This window comes from Ambystoma mexicanum, chromosome 7p (assembly GCF_040938575.1).
Source record: "Ambystoma mexicanum isolate Mex_15411 chromosome 7p, UKY_AmexF1_1, whole genome shotgun sequence".
Lineage (NCBI taxonomy): Eukaryota > Metazoa > Chordata > Amphibia > Caudata > Ambystomatidae > Ambystoma > Ambystoma mexicanum.
The window spans coordinates 7149221-7177077 of record NC_090939.1 but is presented as its reverse complement, the minus strand read 5'-3'; the positions used below and the strand labels follow the sequence as shown (position 1 = coordinate 7177077).

At 48.1% G+C, this 27857-nt stretch overlaps 2 protein-coding genes across 5 annotated transcripts in view; one reads left to right on the top strand and one right to left on the bottom strand.

The window, feature by feature from the left end:
- UBASH3A (ubiquitin associated and SH3 domain containing A) overlaps window positions 1-27857 on the bottom strand; it is a 368437-nt gene that overhangs the window by 162535 nt on the left and 178045 nt on the right. The gene's annotated exons all lie outside the window — the stretch shown is intronic.
- The window catches only part of LOC138526491 (trichohyalin-like), a 46931-nt gene continuing 27975 nt past the window's right edge, over window positions 8902-27857 (top strand). The window contains exons 1-2 of the mRNA XM_069637319.1: window positions 8902-8929; window positions 9380-9501. Coding sequence (XP_069493420.1) covers window positions 8902-8929; window positions 9380-9501 — 150 coding nt within the window. The remainder of the gene's footprint in view (window positions 8930-9379; window positions 9502-27857) is intronic.

Sequence of the window (27857 nt, the reverse complement as noted above, 5' to 3'; positions counted from 1 at the left end):
TTGGCCACAGCTTTGGGGTCTCTAAATGTTTGCTTCCCGCCTTCTCTACTGGTCCCTTAATTCTCCTCCTCCTTCCTTGTGGGAGGAGATGTAGGAAGTCCATCTAGACCTTTATGTTTGGTGACAGCTTTGGGGTCTCTAAATGCTTGCTTCCCTCCTTCTCTTCTGGTCCCTTAATTCTCCTCCTCCTTCCTCGTGGAAGGAGATATAGGAAGTCCCTCGAGACCTTGATGTTTGGCCACAGCTTTGGGGTTTCTATATGCGTGCTTTCCGCCTTCTCTTCCTGTCCCTTCATTCTCCTCCTCCTTCCTCATGGGAGGAGATGTAGGAAGTCCCTCTAGACCTTGATGGTTGGTCACAGCTTTGTGGTCTCTAAATGCTTGCTTCCTACCTTCTCTTCTGGTCCCTTCATTCTCCTCCTCCTTCCTCCTGGGAGGAAATACATGAAGTCCCTCTAGACCTTGATGTTTGGCCACAGATTTGGGGTTTCTAAATGCTTGCTTCCCTCCTTCTCTTCTGGTCCCTTCATTCTCCTCCTCCTTCCTCCTGGGAGGAAATACATGAAGACCATCTAGACCTTGATGTTTGGCCACAGCTTTGGGGTTTCTAAATGCTTGCTTCCCGCCTTCTCTTCTGGTCCCTTCATTCTCCTCCTTCGTCACGGGAGGAGATGTAGGAAGTCCCTCTAGATCTTGATGTTTGGTCACAGCTTTGGGGTCTTTAAATACTTGCTTCCTGTCTTCTCTTCTGGTACCTTCGTTGTACTCCTCCTTCCCTGTGGGAGCAGATGTAAGAAGTCCCGCTAGACCTTGATCGTTGGTCACAGCTTTGGGGTTTCTAAATGCTTGCTTCCCCCCTTCTCTTCTGGTCCCTTCATTCTCCTCCGCCATCCTCGCAGGAGGAGATGTAGGAAGTCCCTCTAGACCTTGATGTTCGGTCACAGCTTTGGGGTCTCTAAATGCTTGCTTCATGTCTTCTCTTCTGGTCCCTTCATTCTCCTCCTCGTTCCTCGTGGGAGGAGATGTAGGAGGTCCCTCTAGACCTTGATGTTTGGCCACAGCTTTGGGGTCTCTAAATGTTTGCTTCCCGCCTTCTCTTCTGGTCCCTTCTTTCTCCTCCTCCTTCCTTGTGGGAGGAGATGTAGGAAGTCCCTCTAGACCTTTATGTTTGGTGACAGCTTTGGGGTCTCTAAATGCTTGCTTCCCTCCTTCTCTTCTGGTCCCTTAATTCTCCTCCTCCTTCCTCGTGGAAGGAGATATAGAAAGTCCCTCGAGACCTTGATGTTTGGCCACAGCTTTGGGGTTTCTATATGTGTGCTTCCCGCCTTCTCTTCTGGTCCCTTCATTCTCCTCCTCCTTCCTCATGGGAGGAGATGTAGGAAGTCCCTCTAGACCTTGATGGTTGGTCACAGCTTTGTGGTCTCTAAATGCTTGCTTCCCTCCTTCTCTTCTGGTCCCTTCATTCTCCTCCTCCTTCCTCCTGGGAGGAAATACATGAAGACCATCTAGACCTTGATGTTTGGCCACAGCTTTGGGGTTTCTAAATGCTTGCTTCCCGCCTTCTCTTCTGGTCCCTTCATTCTCCTTCTCCTTCATCGTGGGAGGGGATGTAGGAAGTCCCTCTAGACCTTGATGTTTGGCCACAGCTTTCGGGTCTCTATATGTGTGCTTCCCGCCTTCTCTTCTGGTCCCTTCATTCTCCTCCTCCTTCCTCGTGGGAGGAGATGTAGGAAGTCCCTCTAGACCTTGATGTTTGGTCACAGCTTTGGGGTCTCTAAATGCTTGCTTCTCTCCTTCTCTTCTGGTCCCTTAATTCTCCTCCTCGTTCCTCGTGCGAGGAGATGTAGGAAGTCCCTCGAGACCTTGATGTTTGGCCACAGCTTTGGGGTCTCTAAATGTTTGCTTCCCGCCTTCTCTTCTGGTCCCTTCATTCTCCTCCTCCTTCCTTGTGGGAGCAGATGTAGGAAGTCCCTCTAGACCTTGATGTTTGGTCACAGCTTTGGGGGCTCTAAATGCTTGCTTCTCTCCTTCTCTTCTGGTCCCTTAATTCTCCTCCTCGTTCCTCGTGGGAGGAGATGTAGGAAGTCCCTCGAGACCTTGATGTTTGGCCACAGCTTTGGGGTCTCTAAATGTTTGCTTCCCGCCTTCTCTTCTGGTCCCTTCATTCTCCTCCTCCTTCCTTGTGGGAGCAGATGTAGGAAGTCCCTCTAGACCTTGATGTTTGGTCACAGCTTTGGGGTCTCTAAATGCTTGCTTCTCTCCTTCTCTTCTGGTCCCTTAATTCTCCTCCTCGTTCCTCGTGGGAGGAGATGTAGGAAGTCCCTCGAGACCTTTATGTTTGGTCACAGCTTTGGGGTCTCTAAATGCTTGCTTCATGTCTTCTCTTCTGGTCCCTTCCTTGTCCTCCTCCTTCCTTGCGGGAGCAGATGTAAGAAGTCCCTCTAGACCTTGATGTTTGGTCACAGCTTTGGGGTCTCTATATGCTTGCTTCTCTCCTTCTCTTCTGGTCCCTTAATTCTCCTCCTCGTTCCTCGTGGGAGGAGATGTAGGAAGTCCCTCGAGACCTTGATGTTTGGCCACAGCTTTGGGGATTCTATATGCGTGCTTCCCACCTTCTCTCCTGGTCCCTTCATTCTCCTCCTCCTTCCTCGTGGAAGGAGATGTAGGAAGTCCCTCTAGACCTTGATGTTTGGTCACAGCTTTGGGGTCTTTAAATGCTTGCTTCCTGTTTTCTCTTCTGGTACCTTCGTTGTACTCCTCCTTCCCTGTGGGAGCAGATGTAAGAAGTCCCGCTAGACCTTGATCGTTGGTCACAGCTTTGGGGTTTCTAAATGCTTGCTTCCCCCCTTCTCTTCTGGTCCCTTCATTCTCCTCCGCCTTCCTCGCAGGAGGAGATGTAGGAAGTCCCTCTAGACCTTGATGTTCGGTCACAGCTTTGGGGTCTCTAAATGCTTGCTTCATGTCTTCTCTTCTGGTCCCGTCCTTGTCCTCCTCCTTCCTTGCGGGAGCAGATGTAAGATGTCCCTCTAGACCTTGATGTTTGGTCACAGCTTTGGGATTTCTATATGCATGCTTCCGACCTTCTCTTCTGGTCCCTTCATTCTCCTCCTCGTTCCTCGTGGGAGGAGATGTAGGAGGTCCCTCTAGACCTTGATGTTTGGCCACAGCTTTGGGGTCTCTAAATGTTTGCTTCCCGCCTTCTCTTCTGGTCCCTTCTTTCTCCTCCTCCTTCCTTGTGGGAGGAGATGTAGGAAGTCCCTCTAGACCTTTATGTTTGGTGACAGCTTTGGGGTCTCTAAATGCTTGCTTCCCTCCTTCTCTTCTGGTCCCTTAATTCTCCTCCTCCTTCCTCGTGGAAGGAGATATAGGAAGTCCCTCGAGACCTTGATGTTTGGCCACAGCTTTGGGGTTTCTATATGCGTGCTTCCCGCCTTCTCTTCTGGTCCCTTCATTCTCCTCCTCCTTCCTCATGGGAGGAGATGTAGGAAGGTCCTCTAGACCTTGATTGTTGGTCATAGCTTTGTGGGCTCTAAATGCTTGCTTCCCTCCTTCTCTTCTGGTCCCTTCATTCTCCCTCCTTCCTCCTGGGAGGAAATACATGAAGTCCATCTAGACCTTGATGTTTGGCCACAGCTTTGGGGTTTCTAAATGCTTGCTTCCCGCCTTCTCTTCTGGTCCCTTCATTCTCCTCCTTCGTCACGGGAGGAGATGTAGGAAGTCCCTCTAGACCTTGATGTTTGGTCACAGCTTTGGGGTCTTTAAATGCTTGCTTCCTGTCTTCTCTTCTGGTACCTTCGTTGTACTCCTCCTTCCCTGTGGGAGCAGATGTAAGAAGTCCCGCTAGACCTTGATCGTTGGTCACAGCTTTGGGGTTTCTAAATGCTTGCTTCCCCCCTTCTCTTCTGGTCCCTTCATTCTCCTCCGCCATCCTCGCAGGAGGAGATGTAGGAAGTCCCTCTAGACCTTGATGTTCGGTCACAGCTTTGGGGTCTCTAAATGCTTGCTTCATGTCTTCTCTTCTGGTCCCGTCCTTGTCCTCCTCCTTCCTTGCGGGAGCAGATGTAAGATGTCCCTCTAGACCTTGATGTTTGGTCACAGCTTTGGGATTTCTATATGCATGCTTCCGACCTTCTCTTCTGGTCCCTTCATTCTCCTCCTCGTTCCTCGTGGGAGGAGATGTAGGAGGTCCCTCTAGACCTTGATGTTTGGCCACAGCTTTGGGGTCTCTAAATGTTTGCTTCCCGCCTTCTCTTCTGGTCCCTTCTTTCTCCTCCTCCTTCCTTGTGGGAGGAGATGTAGGAAGTCCCTCTAGACCTTTATGTTTGGTGACAGCTTTGGGGTCTCTAAATGCTTGCTTCCCTCCTTCTCTTCTGGTCCCTTAATTCTCCTCCTCCTTCCTCGTGGAAGGAGATATAGGAAGTCCCTCGAGACCTTGATGTTTGGCCACAGCTTTGGGGTTTCTATATGTGTGCTTCCCGCCTTCTCTTCTGGTCCCTTCATTCTCCTCCTCCTTCCTCATGGGAGGAGATGTAGGAAGGCCCTCTAGACCTTGATTGTTGGTCATAGCTTTGTGGTCTCTAAATGCTTGCTTCCCTCCTTCTCTTCTGGTCCCTTCATTCTCCTCCTCCTTCCTCCTGGGAGGAAATACATGAAGACCATCTAGACCTTGATGTTTGGCCACAGCTTTGGGGTTTCTAAATGCTTGCTTCCCGCCTTCTCTTCTGGTCCCTTCATTCTCCTCCTTCGTCACGGGAGGAGATGTAGGAAGTCCCTCTAGACCTTGATGTTTGGTCACAGCTTTGGGGTCTTTAAATACTTGCTTCCTGTCTTCTCTTCTGGTACCTTCGTTGTACTCCTCCTTCCCTGTGGGAGCAGATGTAAGAAGTCCCGCTAGACCTTGATCGTTGGTCACAGCTTTGGGGTTTCTAAATGCTTGCTTCCCCCCTTCTCTTCTGGTCCCTTCATTCTCCTCCGCCATCCTCGCAGGAGGAGATGTAGGAAGTCCCTCTAGACCTTGATGTTCGGTCACAGCTTTGGGGTCTCTAAATGCTTGCTTCATGTCTTCTCTTCTGGTCCCGTCCTTGTCCTCCTCCTTCCTTGCGGGAGCAGATGTAAGATGTCCCTCTAGACCTTGATGTTTGGTCACAGCTTTGGGATTTCTATATGCATGCTTCCGACCTTCTCTTCTGGTCCCTTCATTCTCCTCCTCGTTCCTCGTGGGAGGAGATGTAGGAGGTCCCTCTAGACCTTGATGTTTGGCCACAGCTTTGGGGTCTCTAAATGTTTGCTTCCCGCCTTCTCTTCTGGTCCCTTCTTTCTCCTCCTCCTTCCTTGTGGGAGGAGATGTAGGAAGTCCCTCTAGACCTTTATGTTTGGTGACAGCTTTGGGGTCTCTAAATGCTTGCTTCCCTCCTTCTCTTCTGGTCCCTTAATTCTCCTCCTCCTTCCTCGTGGAAGGAGATATAGGAAGTCCCTCGAGACCTTGATGTTTGGCCACAGCTTTGGGGTTTCTATATGTGTGCTTCCCGCCTTCTTTTCTGGTCCCTTCATTCTCCTCCTCCTTCCTTGTGGGAGGAGATGTAGGAAGGCCCTCTAGACCTTGATTGTTGGTCATAGCTTTGTGGTCTCTAAATGCTTGCTTCCCTCCTTCTCTTCTGGTCCCTTCATTCTCCTCCTCCTTCCTCCTGGGAGGAAATACATGAAGACCATCTAGACCTTGATGTTTGGCCACAGCTTTGGGGTTTCTAAATGCTTGCTTCCCGCCTTCTCTTCTGGTCCCTTCATTCTCCTCCTTCGTCACGGGAGGAGATGTAGGAGGTCCCTCTAGACCTTGAGATTTGGTCACAGCTTTGGGGTCTCTAAATGCTTGCTTCCCGCCTTCTCTTCTGGTCCCTTCATTCTCCTCCTCCTTCCTCATGGGAGGAGATGTAGGAGGTCCCTCTAGACCTTGACGTTTGGCCACAGTTTTTGGGTCTCTATACGTTTGCTTCCCGCCTTCTCTTCTGGTCCCTTCATTCTCCTCCTCCTTCATCGTGGGAGGGGATGTAGGAAGTCCCTCTAGACCTTGATGTTTGGTCACAGATTTGGGGTCTCTAAATTATTGCTTCCCTCCTTCTCTTCTGGTCCTTTCATTATCCTCCTCCTTCCTCGTGGGAGGAGATGTTGGAATTCCCTCTACACATTGATGTTTGGCCACAACTTTGGGGTCTCTATATGCTTGCTTCCTGCCTTCTCTTCTGTTTCCATCATTCTCCTCTTTCCTCACGGGAGGAAGTCCCTCTAGACCTTGATGTTTGGCCACAGCTTTGGGGTCTCTATATGTGTGCTTCCCGCCTTCTCTTCTGGTCGCTTCATTGTCCTCCTCCTTCCTCGTGGGAGGAGATGTAGGAAACCCTCTAGACCTTGATGTTTGGCCACAGCTTTGGGGTTTCTATATGCTTGCTTCCCGCCTTCTCTTCTGGTCGCTTCATTGTCCTCCTCCTTCCTCGCGGGAGATGTAGGAAGTCCCTCTAGACCTTGATGTTTTGTCACAGCTTTGGGGTCTCCAAATACTTGCTTCCCGCCTTCTCTTCTGGTCCCTTCATTATCCTCCTTCCTCACAGGAGGAGATCTAGGAAGTCCCTCTAGACCTTGATGGTTGGTCACAGCTTTTGGGTTTCTAAATGCTTGCTTCCCTCCTTCTCTTCTGGTCCCTTCATTCTCCTCCTCCTTCCTCCCAGGAGGAAATACATGAAGTCCCTCTAGACCTTCATATTTGGCCATAGTTTTTGGGTCTCTAAATGCTTGCTTTCCTCCTCCTCTTCTGGTCCATTCATTCCCCTCCTCCTTCCCTGTGGGAGGAGATGTAGGTCGTCCCTCTAGACCTTGATGTTTGGTTACAGCTTTGGGGTCTCTAAATGTTTGCTTCTCACCTTCTTTTCTGGTCTCTTCATTCACCTCCTCCTTCCTCGTGGGAGGAGATGTAGGAAGTCCCTCTAGACCTTGATGTTTGGTCACAGATCTGGGGTCTCTAAATGCTTGCTTTCCTCCTTCTCTTCTGGTCCCTTCATTCTCCTCCTCCTTCCTCGTGGAAGGACATGTAGGAAGTCCCTCTAGACATTGATGTTTGGCCACAGCTTTGGGGTCTCGAAATGCTTGCTTCCCGCCTTCTCTTTCGGTCCCTTCATTCTTCTCCTCCTTCCTCGTGGGAGGAAATGTAGGAGGTCCCTCTAGACCTTGATGTTTGGTTACAGCTTTGGGGTCTCTAAATGGTTGCTTGCCGCCTTCTCTTCTGGTCCCTTCATTCTCCTCCTTCCTCATGGGAGGAAGTCCCTCTAGACTTTGATGTTTGGTCACAGCTTTGGGGTCTCTATATGCGTGTTTCCCACCTTCTCTTCTGGTCCTTTCATTCTCCTCCTCCTTCCTTGTGGGAGGAGATGTAGGAGGTCCCTCTAGACCTTGATGTTTGGCCACAGCTTTGGGGTCTCTAAATCCTTGCTTCCCGCCTTCTCTTCTGGTCCCTTCATTCTCCTCCTCCTTCCTCGTGGGAGGAGATGTAGGAGGTCCCACTAGACCTTGATGTTTGGCTACAGCTTTGGGGTCTCTAAATGCTTGCTTCCCGCCTTCTCTTCTGGTCCCTTCAATCTACTCCACCTTCCTCGTGGGAGGAGATGTAGGAAGTTCCTCTAGACCTTGCTGGTTGGTCACAGCTTTGGGGTCTGTAAATGCTTGCTTCCCGTCTTCTCGTCTGGTCCCTTCATTCTCCTCCTCCTTCCTCGCGGGAGGAAATACAGGAAGTCCATCTAGACCCTGATGTTTGGCCCCAGCTTTGGGGTCTCTAAATTGTTGCTTGCCGCCTTCTCTTCTGGTCCCTTCATTCTCCTCCTTCCTCATGGGAGGAAGTCCCTCTAGACTTTGATGTTTGGTCACAGCTTTGGGGTCTCTATATGCGTGTTTCCCACCTTCTCTTCTGGTCCTTTCATTCTCCTCCTCCTTCCTTGTGGGAGGAGATGTAGGAGGTCCCTCTAGACCTTGATGTTTGGCCACAGCTTTGGGGTCTCTAAATCCTTGCTTCCCGCCTTCTCTTCTGGTCCCTTCATTCTCCTCCTCCTTCCTCGTGGGAGGAGATGTAGGAGGTCCCACTAGACCTTGATGTTTGGCTACAGCTTTGGGGTCTCTAAATGCTTGCTTCCCGCCTTCTCTTCTGGTCCCTTCAATCTACTCCACCTTCCTCGTGGGAGGAGATGTAGGAAGTTCCTCTAGACCTTGCTGGTTGGTCACAGCTTTGGGGTCTGTAAATGCTTGCTTCCCGTCTTCTCGTCTGGTCCCTTCATTCTCCTCCTCCTTCCTCGCGGGAGGAAATACAGGAAGTCCATCTAGACCCTGATGTTTGGCCCCAGCTTTGGGGTTTCTAAATGCTTGCTTCCTGCCTTCTCTTCTGGTCCCTTCATTCTCCTCCTCCTTCAGCTCGGGAGGAAATGTAGAAAGACTGACTGGACCTTGATGTTTGGCCACAGCTTTGGGGTCTCTAAATGCTTGCTTCCCACTGTGGGAGCACTTCTGAATTCGATATGTCAATGCCACTTACCTGCGGTACCCTCAATGAGTAAAGACTGGAGGAGAAAGCAGGATGAGGGGTTATGGAGGGATTACTTACCAGTAATATGCTTTACTCCTAGTCTTTCTCCACCTCTTATCAGTCCTTGCAAACCTTGCAGCCTTCCTGTCATCCTGGCATCTGGCTTTCCATCAGCGTAGCACGTGAAATGCTGAGAGCAGGGCTTCTTTAGCCCATAAAGGGAGGTGGGGAAGGAGCCCCCTCCATCGGATAGTGGGGTGTAGAGTTTGTTGAGTTTTGGACATGATGTCCAAATGAATTCTGTTGTTTGAGGTGGGGGGGTCTCCTCAGCAATTACAGGCTATGATGAGGAGCAGAAAGACTAGTGCTAGGGGTAACTCTGTGCCACAGGGATTCTAGGTACATTCTGACATTCCAGCTTAAGGAAGGCCGCATTCCTGCTGACCAGCACAGGGAAACTCTTTCCATAGGGTTTTCTGGAGGCCTGAACATTGGGCTTCACCAAGTGGCATCCAGCGTGGCAAGAAATATGGTGCGATTCATTCCTTTTCTAGGGCTTGATCTAATATACGGTGCATTCCTGACTGTACCTTATACATATAAGCGTGGCATGTTTATTCATGAATAAGTACCCAGAGTGTGTTTGGTGGACTGGGTTACTGTATGTCAGTGGGCCATAAAGCGCTGAAATCACACAACTCCTAGTCCTCCCGACTAATCCAAGTCCTCTCCAAGTCACCGCCTCCTGCTGAGGGGGCGGGTCTTAACACTCCTATGTAAGGGGTTGCGGTACACTCCTTAATTCTTGTAAATGTGTTTTCAGGGTTGTCTCTGCTGGAAAGCTGGAGGCCTTCATGCAGTAAGGACTGTGACGAGGAAGGGCAGACAGGAGGTAATGATTACGACTATGGGGACCAGGGGGCAAATGTTAATATCCAGGTGCTGGTACGTAAGGCCTGAGGCGGTGGTGTCTAGCATTCACCTTAAGGGAATGATTGCCCCTACGGGTCGGCCATGTTGTTTTTAAGCCTAAGTCGCTCGATTTTAGAAAAATTTCCTATGGACATTACTCGAGTTTTCGTCCATTAAACGCACGCGAAAACAGGCATCAGGGAGCTGCCATTTTGTGATAATCCTATCATTTCCCCCATCGCCCTGGCTGACCTGCTTTTGCGGCACTAAATCAATTCCCCGCCCCTGAGCCTGTCATCAGCAGACTCGTACCGCCCATTTCCCAACGCCAAAGCACGTCTTGTGTCAACATTCGCTGCGCTTCAGCTAATGACGTGTCGCCATGGAAATGGCAGGACGCCTCTTTCCTCAATAAGTATAAACAGACCGTTTCACAACACACAGCAGCAGATTTTCGATTCCATTCCTCTCTCTGTGTTACTTAGAGTATTTTGTGACTCGTTTCTGTGCTCTGGTCAGCTGCCTTCATTGCTTGTAGCCCGTGTGAACAGATACCAGTACCACCGCTATAAATTATTTTAGTTTGTTTAACACACAATGGCTACAATAATGCCCTACATGTATGAGCCCGAGTATACCGAGGAGGAACTACTGGAAAGGGAAACACACGAAAACGATGGGTCTTGGACAGCAGTTGGGAGGACGATTCAACAGCTGAAGAGCCTGGACCTAGTCGCATGGACGGTGTTTCCACCTGGTGCACATGCAATCGGTGCAAGCTAATGCCAACCGAGGACGAGAGCTGCTGCTGCTGTGAAAACTCGGGATGCGTGGCCTACATTTCGGAAGGCGAGCCACGACTGCAATGCATCAGCCTGCCTCACATGGTCCATGTTGAGGTTAATGATGGTGCTTATGCACGAACTTCGCGCAACTGTTCGTCCTCGTAATCCGAGTTACGAGTAAGTATACTCTACTTGTCATGCCACTCCTATTTCATGGTCTTCTACTATATCCAAAATTACATATACATATCATTGTAACGCATGAACGTCGTTCAATAGTGTGCAGTGTTTAGATAGCATTTGTCCGAGCAGAATGCCATTAGTTACAAGAATTGTCATTGACAACAAACGTTTATTAAACTTATCTTGGTCATTTAAAAACAGTTTGCTTCATTCCTTTTCACAGGTGGTACAGGCTGGTGGCCTATCGTTCCTTTACATGGTGGCTTCACGGGAGGCTTGGACACCGCGTTCAAAGAGTGATACCTGCCTGTGCCGTTCGTGCCATAAGAGAAACGTTCCCGAGTGACAGCGGTCAGTACAGGGGATTTTCTCTCGCTGTGCTGCAACCTGACCTGTACAATGTTTAAAGTCTTGTATTTTTGTGCCATCAAAATAAGATACAAAATAAAACACCACATATATTTTAACAACGGTTGTTTCGATTTTTTAAATGAATCAAGTGTGTCTCCATTCAAGGATGGACGTCAGACATCTGTGCTCCGAATGGGTGAAGGTCAGGTCACTGTGAAGCAGGGTGGTCACTATCTAAGCTAACATAATATATTCTCAATAATGCATGCACTAAATAACACTTGTTCAAAGTCTTTCAGTCGGTTATGTCTCTATAAAAGTCACACATATATCTATACTTTCAATTAACATTGGATTATACAGGCCTTAGGTTAAGGGCCTTGACCACTATAATACACTGTTTGAAGTGTGGGTCTGTGCTCACAAGAATCTCTGGTATGTGTCATTTGTTATTGATAGGCAACGTTATACTGCAGTAGGGGTCTAATGTTAGTTGGGGATCTGCTAGGTGGGCATCATGGCGTGGTCAGTGGTCTGGCACATGAAGAGAATACCTTGCAGGGACACAGGGTCAGAATGGCAGTAAGTTTCCACTGGTGAGGGTGTGTGGGCAAGAACACATTTGTGGAGATGAACGAGCTATGTGCTTAGTTCAGGCTGGTTCACATGCAGGACCGTGATCTCAGAGGAAGAGTGATGTGTTACATTTATTAGCTGTTGCAAATACCTCTGGAGTTTTCCAGTCAGAGTGGGAACGAGGGTGGGGGCAATGTGCTCTGCGCAGTGAGGCCTGGTCACCAAGATGGAGTGGAAAGGGGGTACAAAAATGGATGCCCCGTGTCCTGCTCAGTGGTCCCATCTACGCGAATGTCATCCAAAGTTATCACATAAGGGCAAGGGGCAAACCCACTACTGGAGGCACTTGGTACGAGTTTCTACTAAGAAGTAAAGGATGAGAGGGGCCTGATGGCCCCTCGCTCCCACACACTTGCCTGCACGCCCCAGGCCCATCCATCCCACCCCCCTCTATCAAAGGCGGTTCGCACCTGGGGATGAGCGCTGGCATGGCGGGGCTGTCACGGGCGCAAACGGCCAAGGTGCCAAACAGCATGTACACTTCAAAAGGTATCCCACGGCCAGGGGCCATTGCTCACATTGCCTCCTCAGACCCCGTGTCTCCAGGCAGGGCTCCCCTGAGGCAGGCCGCCCCCCTGCAATCCACATAAGTGTGTCTCCATTCAGCAGTCTTCCTGTGCCTTATCTGCATGCCCCAGGCCCATCCATCCCACCCCCTCTATCAAAGGTGGTTCGCACCCGGGGATGAGCGCTAGCATGGGGGGCTGTGACGGGCGCAAACGGCCACGGTGCCAAACAGCATGTACACTTCAAAAGGTATCCCATGCCCAGGGGCCATCGCTCACATGGCCTCCTCAGACCCCGTGCCTCCATGCAGGCCTCCCCTGAGGCAGGCCGCCCCCCTGCAAACCACATAATACCACGACATACACACGTCACTCATTCACAAACACACCCCTGTTTCTAATACTTTATAAACCACTTGATATGTCTCATGAGAACATCTTTGTGCTTTGCAAGTCAACTCCTGAACCTTCTACCTGAGAAGCACTGAGATCTCTGCTAATCTGCTCGTTGTCGTGCTATCTGTGACCACTTCGAGCAAACTCATCAGTGTGCTACCTGTGGCCATCTACCTGTTCTCCTGCAACATACTACTCGGCCTGCTGAATCCAACTGTTTGTTGGTCAAGGTAAGGCCATGTATCCTAGTCATATTTCAGTCATTTTTACATTTCTATCTATTTGCGATTACAGTACCCAATAGAGCTATGGTCATTGGTCTCATTGCTATTGACTTGAGTTTCAATTGTTATGCTATCAATAGATCTATTTATTTTCATCTGTGTCAATTGTCATCGAATTGCATCCTTCGGGGATCCAGTCTATAATGTAAGCATGTTTCCTTTTCGTGCAAGACAGAACATCCAAGGGACGAGTCACATGTTCAGAGTTTAGTCACATAATGTACAAAATTTCTGTAACTTATGCAAATACTAAGCCACACATGATGAACTGGTATAGTTCCGGCGACCAAAACAAACCTTGCATTGAGCATGGTATGGTTCATTTACTCTTTTATGACATTTTTATTCATCAAGGTTTTATAATAATCTTGATATTTACTTTTCAGAATTTTCAACAATGCCTGCCTGTTCGATTAGCGGTTGCCCTTCGAAGACCCATGCTAAATCTGAAGGCACTACAATGCATGTATTCCCGAAAACTGTTGATCGAATAAGAGAATGGGTCAGACATTGCGGATATCCACTGGATGAGCTGGAAAGTAGAGTCTAACAAGTCTTTGAGGACAAGAGGGGTGATCGATACCGCATCTGCAGCCGGCACTTTCCTTCGAACATGTACACCACATCTTGGGTAACAAAGAAGAATAAACGGCGATCGACACGAAAATTGCTCGCAAACGCTATTCCCACTCTATTCGTCCACAATCCGCCACTGGTGAGTCAAGTGTCAGTTTTTGGCTTTAGGCCTTGCGGTAGTGTGTAGGTAGCCGAATGGATTCATTGATATTTTAGGTGTTGTTTCCAATTTGTAATACTTTTGACATTGATATGAGTGTATAGCTTTTTGAATAATGACATTTATCAATATATTATTTTTAGATTTCATAACCCACAAACGAAATCTATATATGGGCACAGGGAACTGTGCTATATTGCGCATTTTCAATAGCATTACTCAAGTATTCTGTCTCCTTACATGGCAATTTTAAATATTGGCATTTCATTATCAAACAATAATTTACCTTTACAACTTCTTGACTATCCCTTGAATCTGAAGCAAGAACATTCTACTTCCGTGACGTGCTCGCAGTTATCAACCACTTCTAGCGCGTATCAGGTAATCATACTTGGCTATTCCGCTACAGACTTGTTTTATGCATGTCAAGTGATCGTTTTTATGTATCGTGTGATTATTTTACCAATTGTTTGGTTAGTGCTTTCCAATTGATATACACCTTAGTTGTTGTCCCCTGGTGTTTGTTTTCAGTTATAATTAGTGTTATCCATACTAATGCAAGTACTGTCTTTCAGGGAGATGCTGAAGCGTCCACCACATTGACAACAGCCCTAGATGTTCTTCAGCAGCACGAGGTATAGATACTGACAGCTCCAACGAACGTGATCATCAGGACGGGAACACTTGTCGTTTGATTGTTCTACACCATGTTTCATTCGTGGTTAGCCGTTGATATGTACCTGTGCTGTCGACCCCAGGTTTTCAATATTGTAATCCTTACTAATGCAAATACTATGTTTCAGGCAGTTGTTGAATCGTCAACCCACGCACTTGATGCAGAGCCTGACATTCAAGTAATTCCGGTGGAAGCGGGACCATGCGGATACGAATCGGCGCAACAGCTTTCGGAAGTGCGTAACACATTTACAACATCCATAGATATTCTTCAGCAGCACGAGGTATGGATACTGACAGCTCCATTGAGCGTGATCATATAACGTGATTCCATTTGCTATACTTTCTTCCCTATTAACGCAAGTACTGTGTTTCAGGGTGATGATGGAGCTTCCACTACAATCACAAGATCCCATTTAGATGATGCAGATGTAAAGAAATCGGAGAAATAAGTCGATTAAATCTGATCATATTTAAATATTCCTTGATTCTTTTAGACAATGCAACATTTGTGGTTATCTCTTTATATGTACCTGTGCCGTCGACCCCAAGTGTGTGTTATGTTTACAATATTGAAAACCATACTAACGCAAGTACTGTGTTTCAGGGAGTTGCTGATGCCTCCTCTTCAATACAATCGTTCGTGGCAGTCCATGCAGAGTCAGAGGTATGGATACTGACAGCTCCATCGAACTAGGTCATCAGAGCTCGAATACTTGTCGTTTGATTGTTCCACACAATGTTTAAATCGTGTTTGGCTATTGAGATGTACACGTGTGTTTGTCCTCACGTGTGTTTTATGCTAACAATATTTTGATACACAGTAATGAAAATACTATGTTTCAGGGAGTCGATGGAGCCTCATTCTGTGCTGTCTATGCGGATACAGAAAATATAGTCGTTGCAGCGCAAGAGGAAGGGGAGACATGTCGATACGAATCGGAGCAACAGCGTGCAGATGTTGAAGGTCGAGTCAAAAAAGTTGCAAAGAAAAGAAACAAAAATAAGGTTAGTTACAAACTGTTCATAACTTTAGACATTTTTTTGTGCTGGGGACTATTTTATGTTTTTTTTCCAGTCAATTGTACTATACTGTATCTTGTGTTTAAACTGAACATCCCTTTTCCAATCTGTCCTCTAGTTACTCGTGGGTCTACGAACTATACATACATAGACAGTGAAGCGAATGAGAGATGTTGCTTGCCAGACCATTTACACTATGGAAGAACTATTAATTCAGACGCGGCGTGTTGAGACTCGGGATGCTCATGTCCAATGGCCAGAAAATGAAATGAATGTGTCCGGAGAATCCAGTAAAGTTGTAAAGGACCATTGCTACAGTACGACCGCACCGCCGCAACAACATGATACTGGATGTATTGAAGATAGCTCTGAAGTAGTCGCAGATCAATTCACACAATCTACACCCGCCAAAAAATTGCCACCAAAAAAGCTGTCGACATTGTTGTGTTCTCCCATCAATGTTGAAGTAGCAGATGTTGAAATGACAGAGAATGAACCAGCAGCTGCATTCACCGACGCATCAGAACTTGATATCAGCGATATTTCTTTCAATGCTGCTGATATGTCCTCAACGATGCAGTCTGAAACAAGTGTGATGCCGGATGACAGTCTAATGAAAGAGGGCAAATACATAGTATTCGAAAGTTGTTTGATGGATATTATACGTATGCTGAAATGTGGGCATTCAGTTGGAGGGAAAGTATGTGGGAAGCCATTGATTCATGTGACTCGTCAAAAACAAGGCCGTAACGTCAAAATCAATGCCGCCTGTAGATTAAATCATACGTTCTCATGGTCTGCACAACCGATGCTGGGGAAACTGCCAGCAGGCAATCTACTGTGTGCAGCTGCATCACTTTTTAGTGGGTCCAGTTTTAGAAAGTTAAAGTCTTTCTTTCAGTTTGTGGGACTCCATTTCATTTAAAAAACACAGTACTACAAATACCAACATGATTATCTGTTTCCGGCCATTAGTGATGCTTAGAAAATTGAACAATTGTCTGTAGCAAGTACATTCGAAGGCAAACGATTCAGGCTAGCCGGCGATGGACAGTGCGACAGCCCTGGATTTTCTGCCAAGTACTGCACCTACCACTTTCAGGACATGGATAGTAAGAAAATTGTGAGTTTGGTGGTCGTGCAGGTAACACAATGTACATCCTCAGTGGCCATGGAGAAACTGGGATTTATAAAAATCAGTGCAATATCTGCAATCGAGGGGAATGCACATCGACCTCATAGCCACGGACAGACAAGTTTCAATTGCCAAGACAATGAGAGAGCAGTTCCCACATATTAAACATCAATTTGACATATTGCATCTTGCTAAATCAATCAATAAGAAAATCTCGGCTGCAGGGAAAAAAAAGGGTTGGAAAGTATTTCAGAGTGGTCCCAGTCTATCAGCAACCATCTTTGGTGGAGCTCCAAAACTTGTGAGAGGTCAGTAGAAATACTACTTGAAAAATGGCGCTCACTGATGCACCACTGTACCAGCGTGCACCGCTGGTCAGAAAACCTACATTTCCACCAATGCGAACATGGCCCTTTGTCCCCAGTGGAGGCACGGAAGAAGAAGTGGTTGAATCCATCTTCACCGACAGACAAAGCCGTTGAGAAGATTGTTTTCGATAAAACTCTATCAAGAGATTTGAGGGGACTGACAGAATTCTGTCACACAGGAGGTTTGGAGGTGTTCCACAATATGTGCCTAAAGTACAGGCCAAAGCGCTTGCATTTCAGCATACAGGGCATGAGACATAGGACCCTACTTGCCGTCTTGGCCCATAACAAGATTCTCGGCTGTGAACAATCTAGGACTACGGGTAATGTAAGGATGCCTCGCTACTCTAAGGCCTTTTCAAAAAGAAGTAAGCAATGGGTGATCAAACCAGCCTATGAGGAAATGGAGTTCGACTTTGTCAAAAGCCTTATTGTTGCTGTATTAGAGAAGCAGAGATATGGAATTTTGAACGTTTCTGTGCAGAGCACTGATCCATTGCCACCCAACATTGCCACTGTGCCATGTCCACCCAAAGGAGAGCTGGTTATGAAGTACAAATCCCGGTTTAAATAATTATAATATGAACATCTTTTTGTAAATAAATGTTATTGTACAGTGTGCATACAAAGTACGCTACCCCTAACCCCTACCTTCACCATCCTGGGTGCCGAACAACCTGGGTGTCATCTTTGAATTCTCTCTCTATTCACCTCATATTGCTGACCTTGTCTATATGTGTATGTATATATTTTTGTTGATGTAACTAATTTTCACAATCTCTTGTAAATGCTGCACACTGTTAACCGAGGGGAGGCTTGCGTATTGCAAATAAAACAAACAAACAATAAATCTCACTTTCAACTCAACTCCTCGGGTACTTTATACTTTCCCTGACCTTCCCCAAAAAATTAAAAGTCTCAATAGTTATGGTTCTTTGGGGCTTCCAAACTCGCAGACAACGCAGACAAAATTGGGGGCCTTAGAATGCGGCAAGCGAGCCGTTGCAGATGGGAGAGAAGCCAGTTCGCATTTGCACATTGAGGCGCAGTACATAGATGGATTCAAAACTTCAAGTTCTCACAGATGGCTTTACTACGGGATGTTGCAAAGAAAGAATGTATGCTCATTTCTAGTGAAGGTCAGCGGCTTTGATTTTCAGCTTGCGCCCTGAAGAGGCCCACAACTCGCACTGGCAGCATAAGGTTTTATTGTTTTTTGACCTTGGGAGACAGGGACCATGCTGAAAGAACTTCATTTGAATGGGGGGGTGCAATAACGTAAGAGACGATAAGGCAGAAAATTCTGAAACTAGACCGAGTTTCATGTTAGTTCAGTATACGAAAAATCATTGTCAAGAGCACAGTGGGATTTACGGACTGCATTACGCAGAGACACAATGGAAATTGCAAATATAATGTAAGTAACTCTTTAGACGCTTTTATACCGGAATGAAGAATTAATGAATGGATGCATGAATAAATGAATGAATGAAGAGCTTTGAAAACGTTTTTGGGATCGTCCTTGTAGCGGGCACATGGGCATGCAGGTCCACATTCCACACGCATGTAGAAAAAAAGTAGTTTCTCATTGTGTACTAACCTCCATTTATTTCGTTACTTTTCGCATTGATTTTAGAGCCGAACATACTCCATTGCACTAATAATAATAAATAAATAAAATGACTAATATTAATAAAGATCGGCTGGCGAGACTAATTATAAATTTTATGCTTTCAAAACAGGTATATCCTTCCCTTTTGCTACTGTCACCAGTTTCAGACACTGGCAGATGGTTTTTTCAACCGCCAGCTGCAGCTTAATGTAAACAACTGCACAATTTTGCTGATTTTATGGGACGATCGCCAAGGGCCCATATGCCCTTACGCGGTACTAGCGGCTAGAAGCAACATATCAACCTTTACGCTGGCCTAGTGCCTACTTGATGGAACAGCCTTGTGGTTCAACGTGCGACCAAAGTGCTAATTTTAACGAAAACCAACACCCTGTGTACCATAACAGAACAGCGCGTGACTCACGATAAACTTTTACGGATTTGCGGATAGAGATAAAAGAAAATAAATGGCTTTCAGAGTTCATATGGCAATTGCTGAATGTTCTATAAACATTTAATGTCAAATAAATGTACTTTACCAAATGTACCATCTTGCTGTTTGATTTTAAAGTACAGTTTCATATTCTGAATTGTGGCGCGCTGTGTTGTGAGTTGATCTGTGTTGGTTTCCGGGTTCTGTGTGAAGTCGCGTAGAAGACGACTGGGCGCGTTTGCCTACGCAGCACAGAAACGTCACGGAGAGAGGCGGGAATATGAATGTTTTGATAATGTCAGGCTCAGGGGCGGGGGATATGATTTAGTGCCGCAAAAGCAGGTCAGCCAGGGCGATGGGGGAAATGATAGGATTATCACAAAATGGCAGCTCCCTGATGCCTGTTTTCGCGTGCGTTTAATGGACGAAAACTCGGGTAAGGTCCATAGGAAATTTTTCTAAAATCGAGCGGCTTAAAAACACATGGCCGACCCGTAGGGGCAATACAACATTTTGACCGAACCATTCCTTTAATTCTTGGGGTTTACCAGATGTCCAGCTCATATTTTGGGATCAAATCTTTAAAATGAGTCTCCCAGAGGGTGACGTATGTGGCACAAATCGAGCAACTCGCCCCAAACAACACTGAGAAAGAATCTACAGGAAGACTAAAAACCTTCTCTGCTGAGAACGTGGGTCTCAAAGAAAGCATTACTCGACACTGTGACGTGCATTGAAATGTGGCTGGGTTGAGAAGGGTGGTATCCTGGCACGTCAGGGGCATTTCCTGCAGTAGGAGCTCTCCATTAACCAAACCCCTCTGTTAAAGGCCAACCGCCACTGCCAGTAATAGCGTCATTTTGGGGAATACATTGGCAGCTCGCCAGGGTTTGAGGCCGGCACACAGAACACAAGGCAAGGACGCTCTGGTTTCCCGCCTTTGTCCTAGGGATGAGCCTGGAATGCCCACATCCGTGTCGCCGCCATCTTTGGATATGCATTGCTATTGGATAATCAAGCTGTTATCGCCCTTCAGGTTGTAGAAAATAATATTGAAGTCAAGCGAGATGACTGTGCCCACCTCAGGATCACTGCAGCCAGCTCATGGGACATATTGGCCCTCATTACGACCCTGGCGGAAATCGAAAAACGATGGCGGAAATGCAATACCGCCATCGAATACCGCTCGGTGCGATTATGACCCGTCACCGTAAAGTACGATGCCATTAGCGACACCGTAGTGAACGCCAACGCTAACTGCACCAAGTACGCGCACGCGCGCACTGCGAAACCGTAATTACCACCATGGCGCAACGGTACGGGAATTCTGACCCTAGCGGACATGTACCTAACGCCATCAAGCATGGCGGAAAGTACCATTCCGCCATGGTGAGAAGTACGGCATCGCAAACCAACCGTAAAAGGCCCTACTGAGTGCCTGTACACCACTCCCTGGCCACATTGCACAACTCCTCGTAGGTGCAATGAAGTCACACAATGCAACCAGTGAAATGTACAAGTCACCCATGCATGCCAACGAACAAATGAATGTAGGGGCTCCAAGTGCCTTGTGAGTGGCCATCCATATTAGCCATGGCACCATTGCCGTACTGATGCAGCACAGGCATGTGAAGCTTCAAGTACAGCAACATGAACTGAAAACTGAGACAAACAAAAACAGGCCCCCCATCGCTTGACACCAGTGTAAGGCAACATACAAAGCAGTATCCTGAGTGAGACTGCACCAGCCCTGTACTCCTGCCAGTAAACAAACCAACCATCAGCATAAGCATGTACCACACAAGTTGGCAGAGTGACTGAGCAGCCAGGCACATCTCAAGAGGGGCCAATGGGAGCAGCAGGGCACAGATGGCACGAATACAGAAGCTATTCCAATGGACATGACCTCAGTCTCCCTCCAAGAAACGCACGCAAACACAGGCACCTGTGACCAGCCATATTCTGAAAATCACATCATTCCACCAATCCACCTAGCTGACCGGCATCTGTTACACAAAAGCTAATCCCCCTCCCATGAGCATGACATCATCAAAACAGAAATAATTGCAGCCCCTATCCCTGACCTTACTGGGCTTCGTAGGCAAACGCGCCCAGTACAGTACCACGCAACTATACTCAGAAGCCCGAACCCAAAGCAGATCTCCTCACAATACATCGCTCCACAAATAGGAATATGCTACATTACTTGCAAAGAATAACGCTACACGGTCAATATCATAATCAAAATTTAATGCACAACAAAATCACCCGGGCCATACAGCTATTAGGTCATGAACTCCAAATCATATCTCATAATTGTGGGCTGCATCCGCAATAAATGACCAGCTTCTTCTTGTGTGACGCCCTGTTCCTCCATGGTACACAGGGGCTACATTCACGTTCAAAAAGGCAACATGGAAGCGCCTAGAACCGCAGGGCCGTCCCATTAGGTAGGCACTAGTCCAGCTGAAAGCTCGAAATGTTGCTCCTAGCCACTAGTACTGCGTAAGGGCATGTGGGCCATTGGCGATCGTCCCATAAGATCGTAATGGTGCTCCACTGATTAACACGAAGCAGCAGGTGTCGGGAGTAAAAGCCATCTGCAGGAGTGGCATACAGATGGCAGCAGCAAAAGGGGAGGAGATACCTGTCACCCAAATGAAACGAAAAAGAATAGTATGGGCATCTGAACTCCGTTTGAATTACTCACTTCAATGATCACACTAAATCCACAGCCATATGCATGCTAGCCCACTCAAAAGGATTATTCGCACCCAAAAATCACTTGCGAATCATAACTATATAAATCGAGGTGAAAACACTATTACAAACGAGTGTTTGTGTGCATGCGTCAGTTAAAACAGAATCCATTAGATGGGATTAGTAACGTGCATAGACACAAGTGTTTGAAGGCGCGTTGAGACAGGGAGGGTTCAACAAGGGCAGATAGACGATGGTCCCACTATGGCAGCCCTGCATCACATAGCGCAGAGGAAGTTGATAGATTCCAAAAAGCCATGTACATGGCAGACTCTCTATTAAATCATCTGTCCATGCATCCATACATCATTCCCTCATCCCGGTATAAAAACGCCTGATTATTTACTCACATAACATTTGAAATTTCCATTGAATCTGTGCTTAATGCAGTCTGCAAAATCCACTGTGCTCCAGGCCGGAATTCTAGTGTTGTGAAGTAACATGTGTTTGGGAACGTCCTGCCTTATCCTCCACTACGCTATTGCGCATCCCATACTATTCATATTGATCATTGCATTCTCGGCATGGCCCCTGTCCCAAGGACATTAAACAATAGAACTTTCTATCTGCAGTCAGACCTGTGGGCATCTCCTCGCCGCTAGCTGGAAACCGAAAGCGCTGTCCTTCGAATTCCTCATTTGCAACATCACGTCGAAAAGGCATCTGTGACCGCTTGAAATCACAAATCCATCCATTTAGTGCGGCAGTGTGTGAAAATGGCAACTGGCTTCACTCACAAATGGGACGCCCCACCCGTCGGTGAACCGCGGTACAGCGCTGCATGAGGGTCCACCGTTAATCGAGTATTACATTCCACTGACCCTTCACAAGTTTGTTCCCGACTGCAAAGATAGTATGTGAAACAATGGGACCATAGCAGAATTAACATATGAAGCAATATCTCACTGCCATCGGGATGAAATACATGATTGTAATAGCAAGATGCCATGCGTCGATTTGCAGCGTTGTGTGCGGGACGTGCTCGCCCAAAGGGGATTGCAGCTTGCACAGGTGGAATGAATCACCACAGGTGGAGGCTATACAGCTTGAAAACACATAAATTGCACACCCAACCCCCTCCCACAACCACACCCACTCCAAAATGCTACCGGCAGGACTTGCGATGTTGGCCCTGGGGGACCTGATAGCACTGCAAGTACTCCAACTTCAAGAAGAAGACGAACACCAACTACTACAACAACCGGCCAAACAGAGGAGACGCAGGAGGAGGAGGAGGGCAAGGCAGGGCCAGCAAGGCCCACCAGCACAGCCACTACCACCACGCAGGCAGCCCGCAATCCCACGCCTCCGAGCACATCCGTTCAACCTCACTGATGAGCAGATCCACACCCTCTACCGTTTGGACCGGGACACCATAACCGCCATTGTGGACATGACACATGCTGACCTTGTCAGCATGATAGATAGCCCAACCGCCATCCCACCCCTACTGAAGGTGGTGTCTGTACTCCACTTCCTGGCCACAGGCACCTACCAGCACACAGTCAGACAGTTGCATGGCATTTCCCAGCCACTGTTGTCACGGACACTATTGCAAGTGCTTGATGCCCTCCTGAAGCACGCAGACGACTACATCTCTCTACCACGCTCGGAGCAGGACATTACGAACACAAAAGTGGGATTCCATGCACTTGCCGGCATACCGGGTTGCATTGGTGCCATCGACTGCACCCATGTGGAATTGGTTGTCCCACATGCCATGGAGGCCCAGTACCGCAACCGAAAACAATATCATTCTCTTAATGTACAAATGGTGTGTGACTCAAACAGGATCATTACACATTGTTGTGCCCGATTTCCTGGATCAACCCATGATTCCATGGTCTTATGGAACTCTACAATACCACGCTACATGGAGTGACATGCAGGGAACAGATCCTGGCTACTCGGTGAGTCTCATTTCATGCATGATAATGTGGGTTATGTGATGCGGCAATGACCTGCCAGGAAGGGGGGGGGTGCTTACGTAGCAATGTCATTCCTCAAACATCCTTTATTGTCCACATACAGGTGATGCCGGGTATCCACTGAAGAGATGGCTCCTTACACCACTCCGGAACCCACAGAACCAGCATGAGGAGGACTACAACCATGCCCACTCACGTACCCGTGTAGTCATAGAACAGGCATTCGGCCTACTGAAGGGTTGTTTCCGCTGCCTCAGCAGGTCTGGCGGGGCACTCCTGTACCGCCATGAGAAGGTTGCAAAGATGGTCATGGCATGTGTCATGCTACACAACATGTGCATACGTAGAAATGTGCCCATGCCCCCTGACGCAGAACTGCAAGCACCAGAATATGGTCATGATGTGGGTGGGGATGTGGCAGAACCTCAAGGAGTCCGCGAGGCACAGGAGGGCCGTGAAATTCGTCAGATTATCATAGATTCATGCTTCTAGCACTCACGCCTGGTGGCTGATACATGGACACGGGACTTGTGGCACTGTGTGTGTCTGGAACATGCACAATATGGACTGTACGTCTATGATGGCCTCGTACACAAAGATCAATGTCCACACATCTCATTGGATGATTGTGAAATGTTTATAGCATATGTGAAATTGTGTTACACACCCCATCGACCCGCCACCCAAGTAAGCCCAACACACCCCCTCCACCCTCCTACCTCCCCCCCGAACACCAGTGTCCAAAGATGCTCATTGTCAGTGGGCAGACGCTATTGCAAGCCCCCTCTCCGGGTATCAGGGGCACCCCTGCCTGTGGAGCGCAGGTTCCTCCCAGATCTACGTTGGGGGCTGCCCTGGACGGAACTTGCAACGGATGATGTCTCTGCCTGCTCACGTCCATGCATGTCCCTAAGGGTTTGTGAGAGCTCAGTGAGCACACGGCGCACAGCGGCAAGTTCAGCACATACGTCTTTGGACGTCGCATGCAGTTCCCCCCTCAGGCTCTCGGTGCTTCTCTCCATTTGTACTCTCAGGCTCTCGGTGCTTCTCTCCATTTGTACTCTCAGGCTCTCGGTGCTTCTCTCCATTTCTGCCCTTAGTGTCTCTGTACATGTTTCTATGGCTGCCTTGGTACCCCCACATTCATCAGCATGGTCCTTGAGGAGCGTGGCCAGTTGCTGCTGTTGCACGATCACCTGGTCGAGGGACTGTTGCCTCTGCTGGGCCATGGCCATTTGCGGTGGTGTCACAGAGGGGCTGATCACCTCATGTTGCCTTGACACAGGGCTTGTGGGGGATGGCCAGTCGTCGTCTTGTGAGTGCCCCTGCGTGGTATCCTCATGTTGTACGGGATGAAACAAACAGGGGGATTGAGACAGGTCATGGATGGATCGTACATCGACATCACCGTTTTCTGTGTCGGAGCATGCTGCCATTAATGCAGTGTCACCTATGGTGCTGCTGCCACCAGAAGCAGTGCCTTCTGTGGCATCCATTGGGGGGGCCTGTGGTGGTGGTGGTGTTGTGGCCATGCTGGCTGCTGGGGTGCCTGTTGAAGTCCCCTCCTGTGTGCTGCCACTTGATTTGTGCTGCTGCCGTGTCTTGATCCGTGCAGCTGAGGTGGAGGGTCTTTGGCCGTTGGTCTTGGCCCTCTTTGCAGGTGTGCTGGTAGGGGTGTCCTGGAGCTCGTCGTTTGAATCGGACCCTGTGGTGGAGTAAAGGAGGGCGAACGTTATTAATGGGTCTGTAGAAATTGGAATGGCAATGTATCACATGCATTGGGGTGGTACCTGAGGGTGATTTGGGTCAGGGCCTTGGAGGTGGTTTCATTTTTGTGTGGATTGAGGGTGCAGTTGTATTGCAGCCTGCAGTTAGGGGGTGCCTGCTGCACGTGTAGAGGGTGTCTTTAGGAATTTTAATTATTTATTTATTTAATTTGACTTTTAATGTCCGCTATCAGGCCAATGTAAGTGGACGTTCTCCTGGACATGTGTTTCTGTTGCACTATGTGGACACATGGTACTTCACATGATTGGACATTGTGGTTTTAGCATAGTTTTATTTGGCCCACCTACCTGATTCTTCGGATGTCTGCACTCCTTTCTCCATCCCTCCGACTCCCTCTATGGTCTCCATTCCAATGGTGGAGGCACAGATTTCTTCCCAGGGGGTCAACTTGATGGGTGATTCCGATCCTCCCCCGGTAGCTGTGGCAATGTTACGGTTGGCGGATAGTATGCTCCGTACGTGTATCCGCAAGTCGTCCCATCGCTTTCTGCATTGCTGTGGGTTGCGGGGTGCGGTCCCCACCGCACTTACCCGCTGTGCCACCAGGGCCCATATGGCCTTCTTGTTCGCAAGTGCCGTCCTGGTCATTTGCGTCAAGAAGACGACGGCAGCATTCTCCTGGAGGGTCTCTGTGAGCACCGTGAGTTCCTCACGTGAGAAGTGGACCTGCCGCTTGCGGTCGCACGCTTTTTTCGCTACTTTTCCCATTGTTTTGGTTTCACTAGGGTGGATGACGGGTTGGGATGTCTCTCAGGGTAGTATTTTTAATGGTTGTGTGAATATTCTGATTTTATAGGTGTACGGCGTGCTGTTTCCCGTTTCGGGACCATGTTTTTGCTTCCGTTTCCGTATATTTACGGTCACCGTATTTTCCGATTGCCGCTCATTACGGTGACCGCTATTTCCGGTGGTGGAATTGCACCTAGGTCGCCGTACGACGGCGGTGAGGGGCGTTTTGGGGACATTTCCGCCATCGCGGACTTTGCACTTCCGCCAAGGCGTAGTGCTCGTGCCCGATGGGTCAGAATTAGCCGCACTTTACTCTGTCGTGCCATGGCGGAAACGCTATTTAGGCTATGGCGGTCAGGTCAGTTGCTTTCCGCCAGGGTCGTAATGAGGGCCATTGTGTGTAATTTGGAGTCACTACGAACAGAGTTGGGAAGCAGTGTTCAGTCTGGGATCAGGGCATGGAAATTGGTGGAAAACATAATGCTGCTTCTTGGAGGAAATATATGCAGCGTGTAAAAATCTGGGGACATGAATGCTACAGGGCGACTTTCCTTGCCTATGTTACACATCTGGGGACAGGAATGCTACAGGGAGACTTTCCTTGCCTGTGTTACACATCTGGGGACAGGAATGCTACAGGGCGACTTTCCTTGCCTGTGTTACACATCTGGGGACAGGAATGCTACAGGGAGACTTTCATTGCCTGTGTTACACATCTGGGGACAGGAATGCTACAGGGCGACTTTCCTTGCCTGTGTTACACATCTGGGGACAGGAATGCTACAGGGAGACTTTCATTGCCTGTGTTACACATCTGGGGACAGGAATGCTACAGGGAGACTTTCCTTGCCTATGTTACACATCTGGGGACTGGAATGCTACAGGGAGATTGTCCTTGCCTATGTTACACATCTGGGGACAGGAATGCTACAGGGAGATTGTCCTTGCCTATGTTACACATCTGGGGACAGGAATGCTACAGGGCGACTTTCCTTGCTATGTTACACATCTGGGCACAGGAATGCTACAGGGCGACTTTCCTTGCCTATGTTACACATTTGGGGACAGGAATGCTACAGTGAGACTTTCCTTGCCTGTGTTACACATCTGGGGACAGGAATGCTACAGGGAGACTTTCCTTACCTGTGTTACACATCTGGGGACATGAATGCTACAGGGCGACTTTCCTTGCCTGTGTTACACATCTGGGGACAGGAATGCTAAAGGGAGACTTCACTTGCCTACATCGGGGGACAGGAATGCTACAGGGCGACTTTCCTTGCATGTGTTACACATTGGGTGTGTACACATCTTGGGACATGAATGCTACAGGGAGACTTCCCTTGCCTATGTTACAAATCTGGGGACAGGAATGCTATGTTACACATCTGGGGACAGGAATGCTACAGGGAGACTTGCCTATGTTACACATCTAGGGACAGGAATGCTACAGGGAGACTTGCATATGTTGCACATCTGGGGACATGAAAGCTACAGGGAGACTTCCCTTGCCTATGTTACTCATCTGGGGACATGAATGCTACAGGGAGACTTTCTTTGCCTATGTTACACATCTTGGGACATGAATGCTACAGGGAGACTTCCCTTGCCTATGTTATACATCTGGGGATAATTAATGCTACAGGGAGGCTTTCCTTGCCCATGTTACACATCTGGAGACATGAATGCTACAGGGAGACTTCCCTTGCCTATGTTACACATCTGGAGACATGAATGCTACAGGGAGACTTCCCTTGCCTATGTTACACATCTGGGGACATGAATGCTACAGGGCGACTTCCCTTGCCTATGTTACACATCTGGGGATAATTAATGCTACAGGGAGGCTTTCCTTGTCCATGTTACACATCTGGAGACATGAATGCTACAGGGAGACTTCCCTTGCCTATGTTACACATCTGGAGACATGAATGCTACAGGGAGACTTCCCTTGCCTATGTTACACATCTGGGGACATGAATGCTACAGGGCGACTTCCCTTGCCTATGTTACACATCTGGGGACATGAATGCTACAGGGAGACTTTCCTTGCCTATGTTA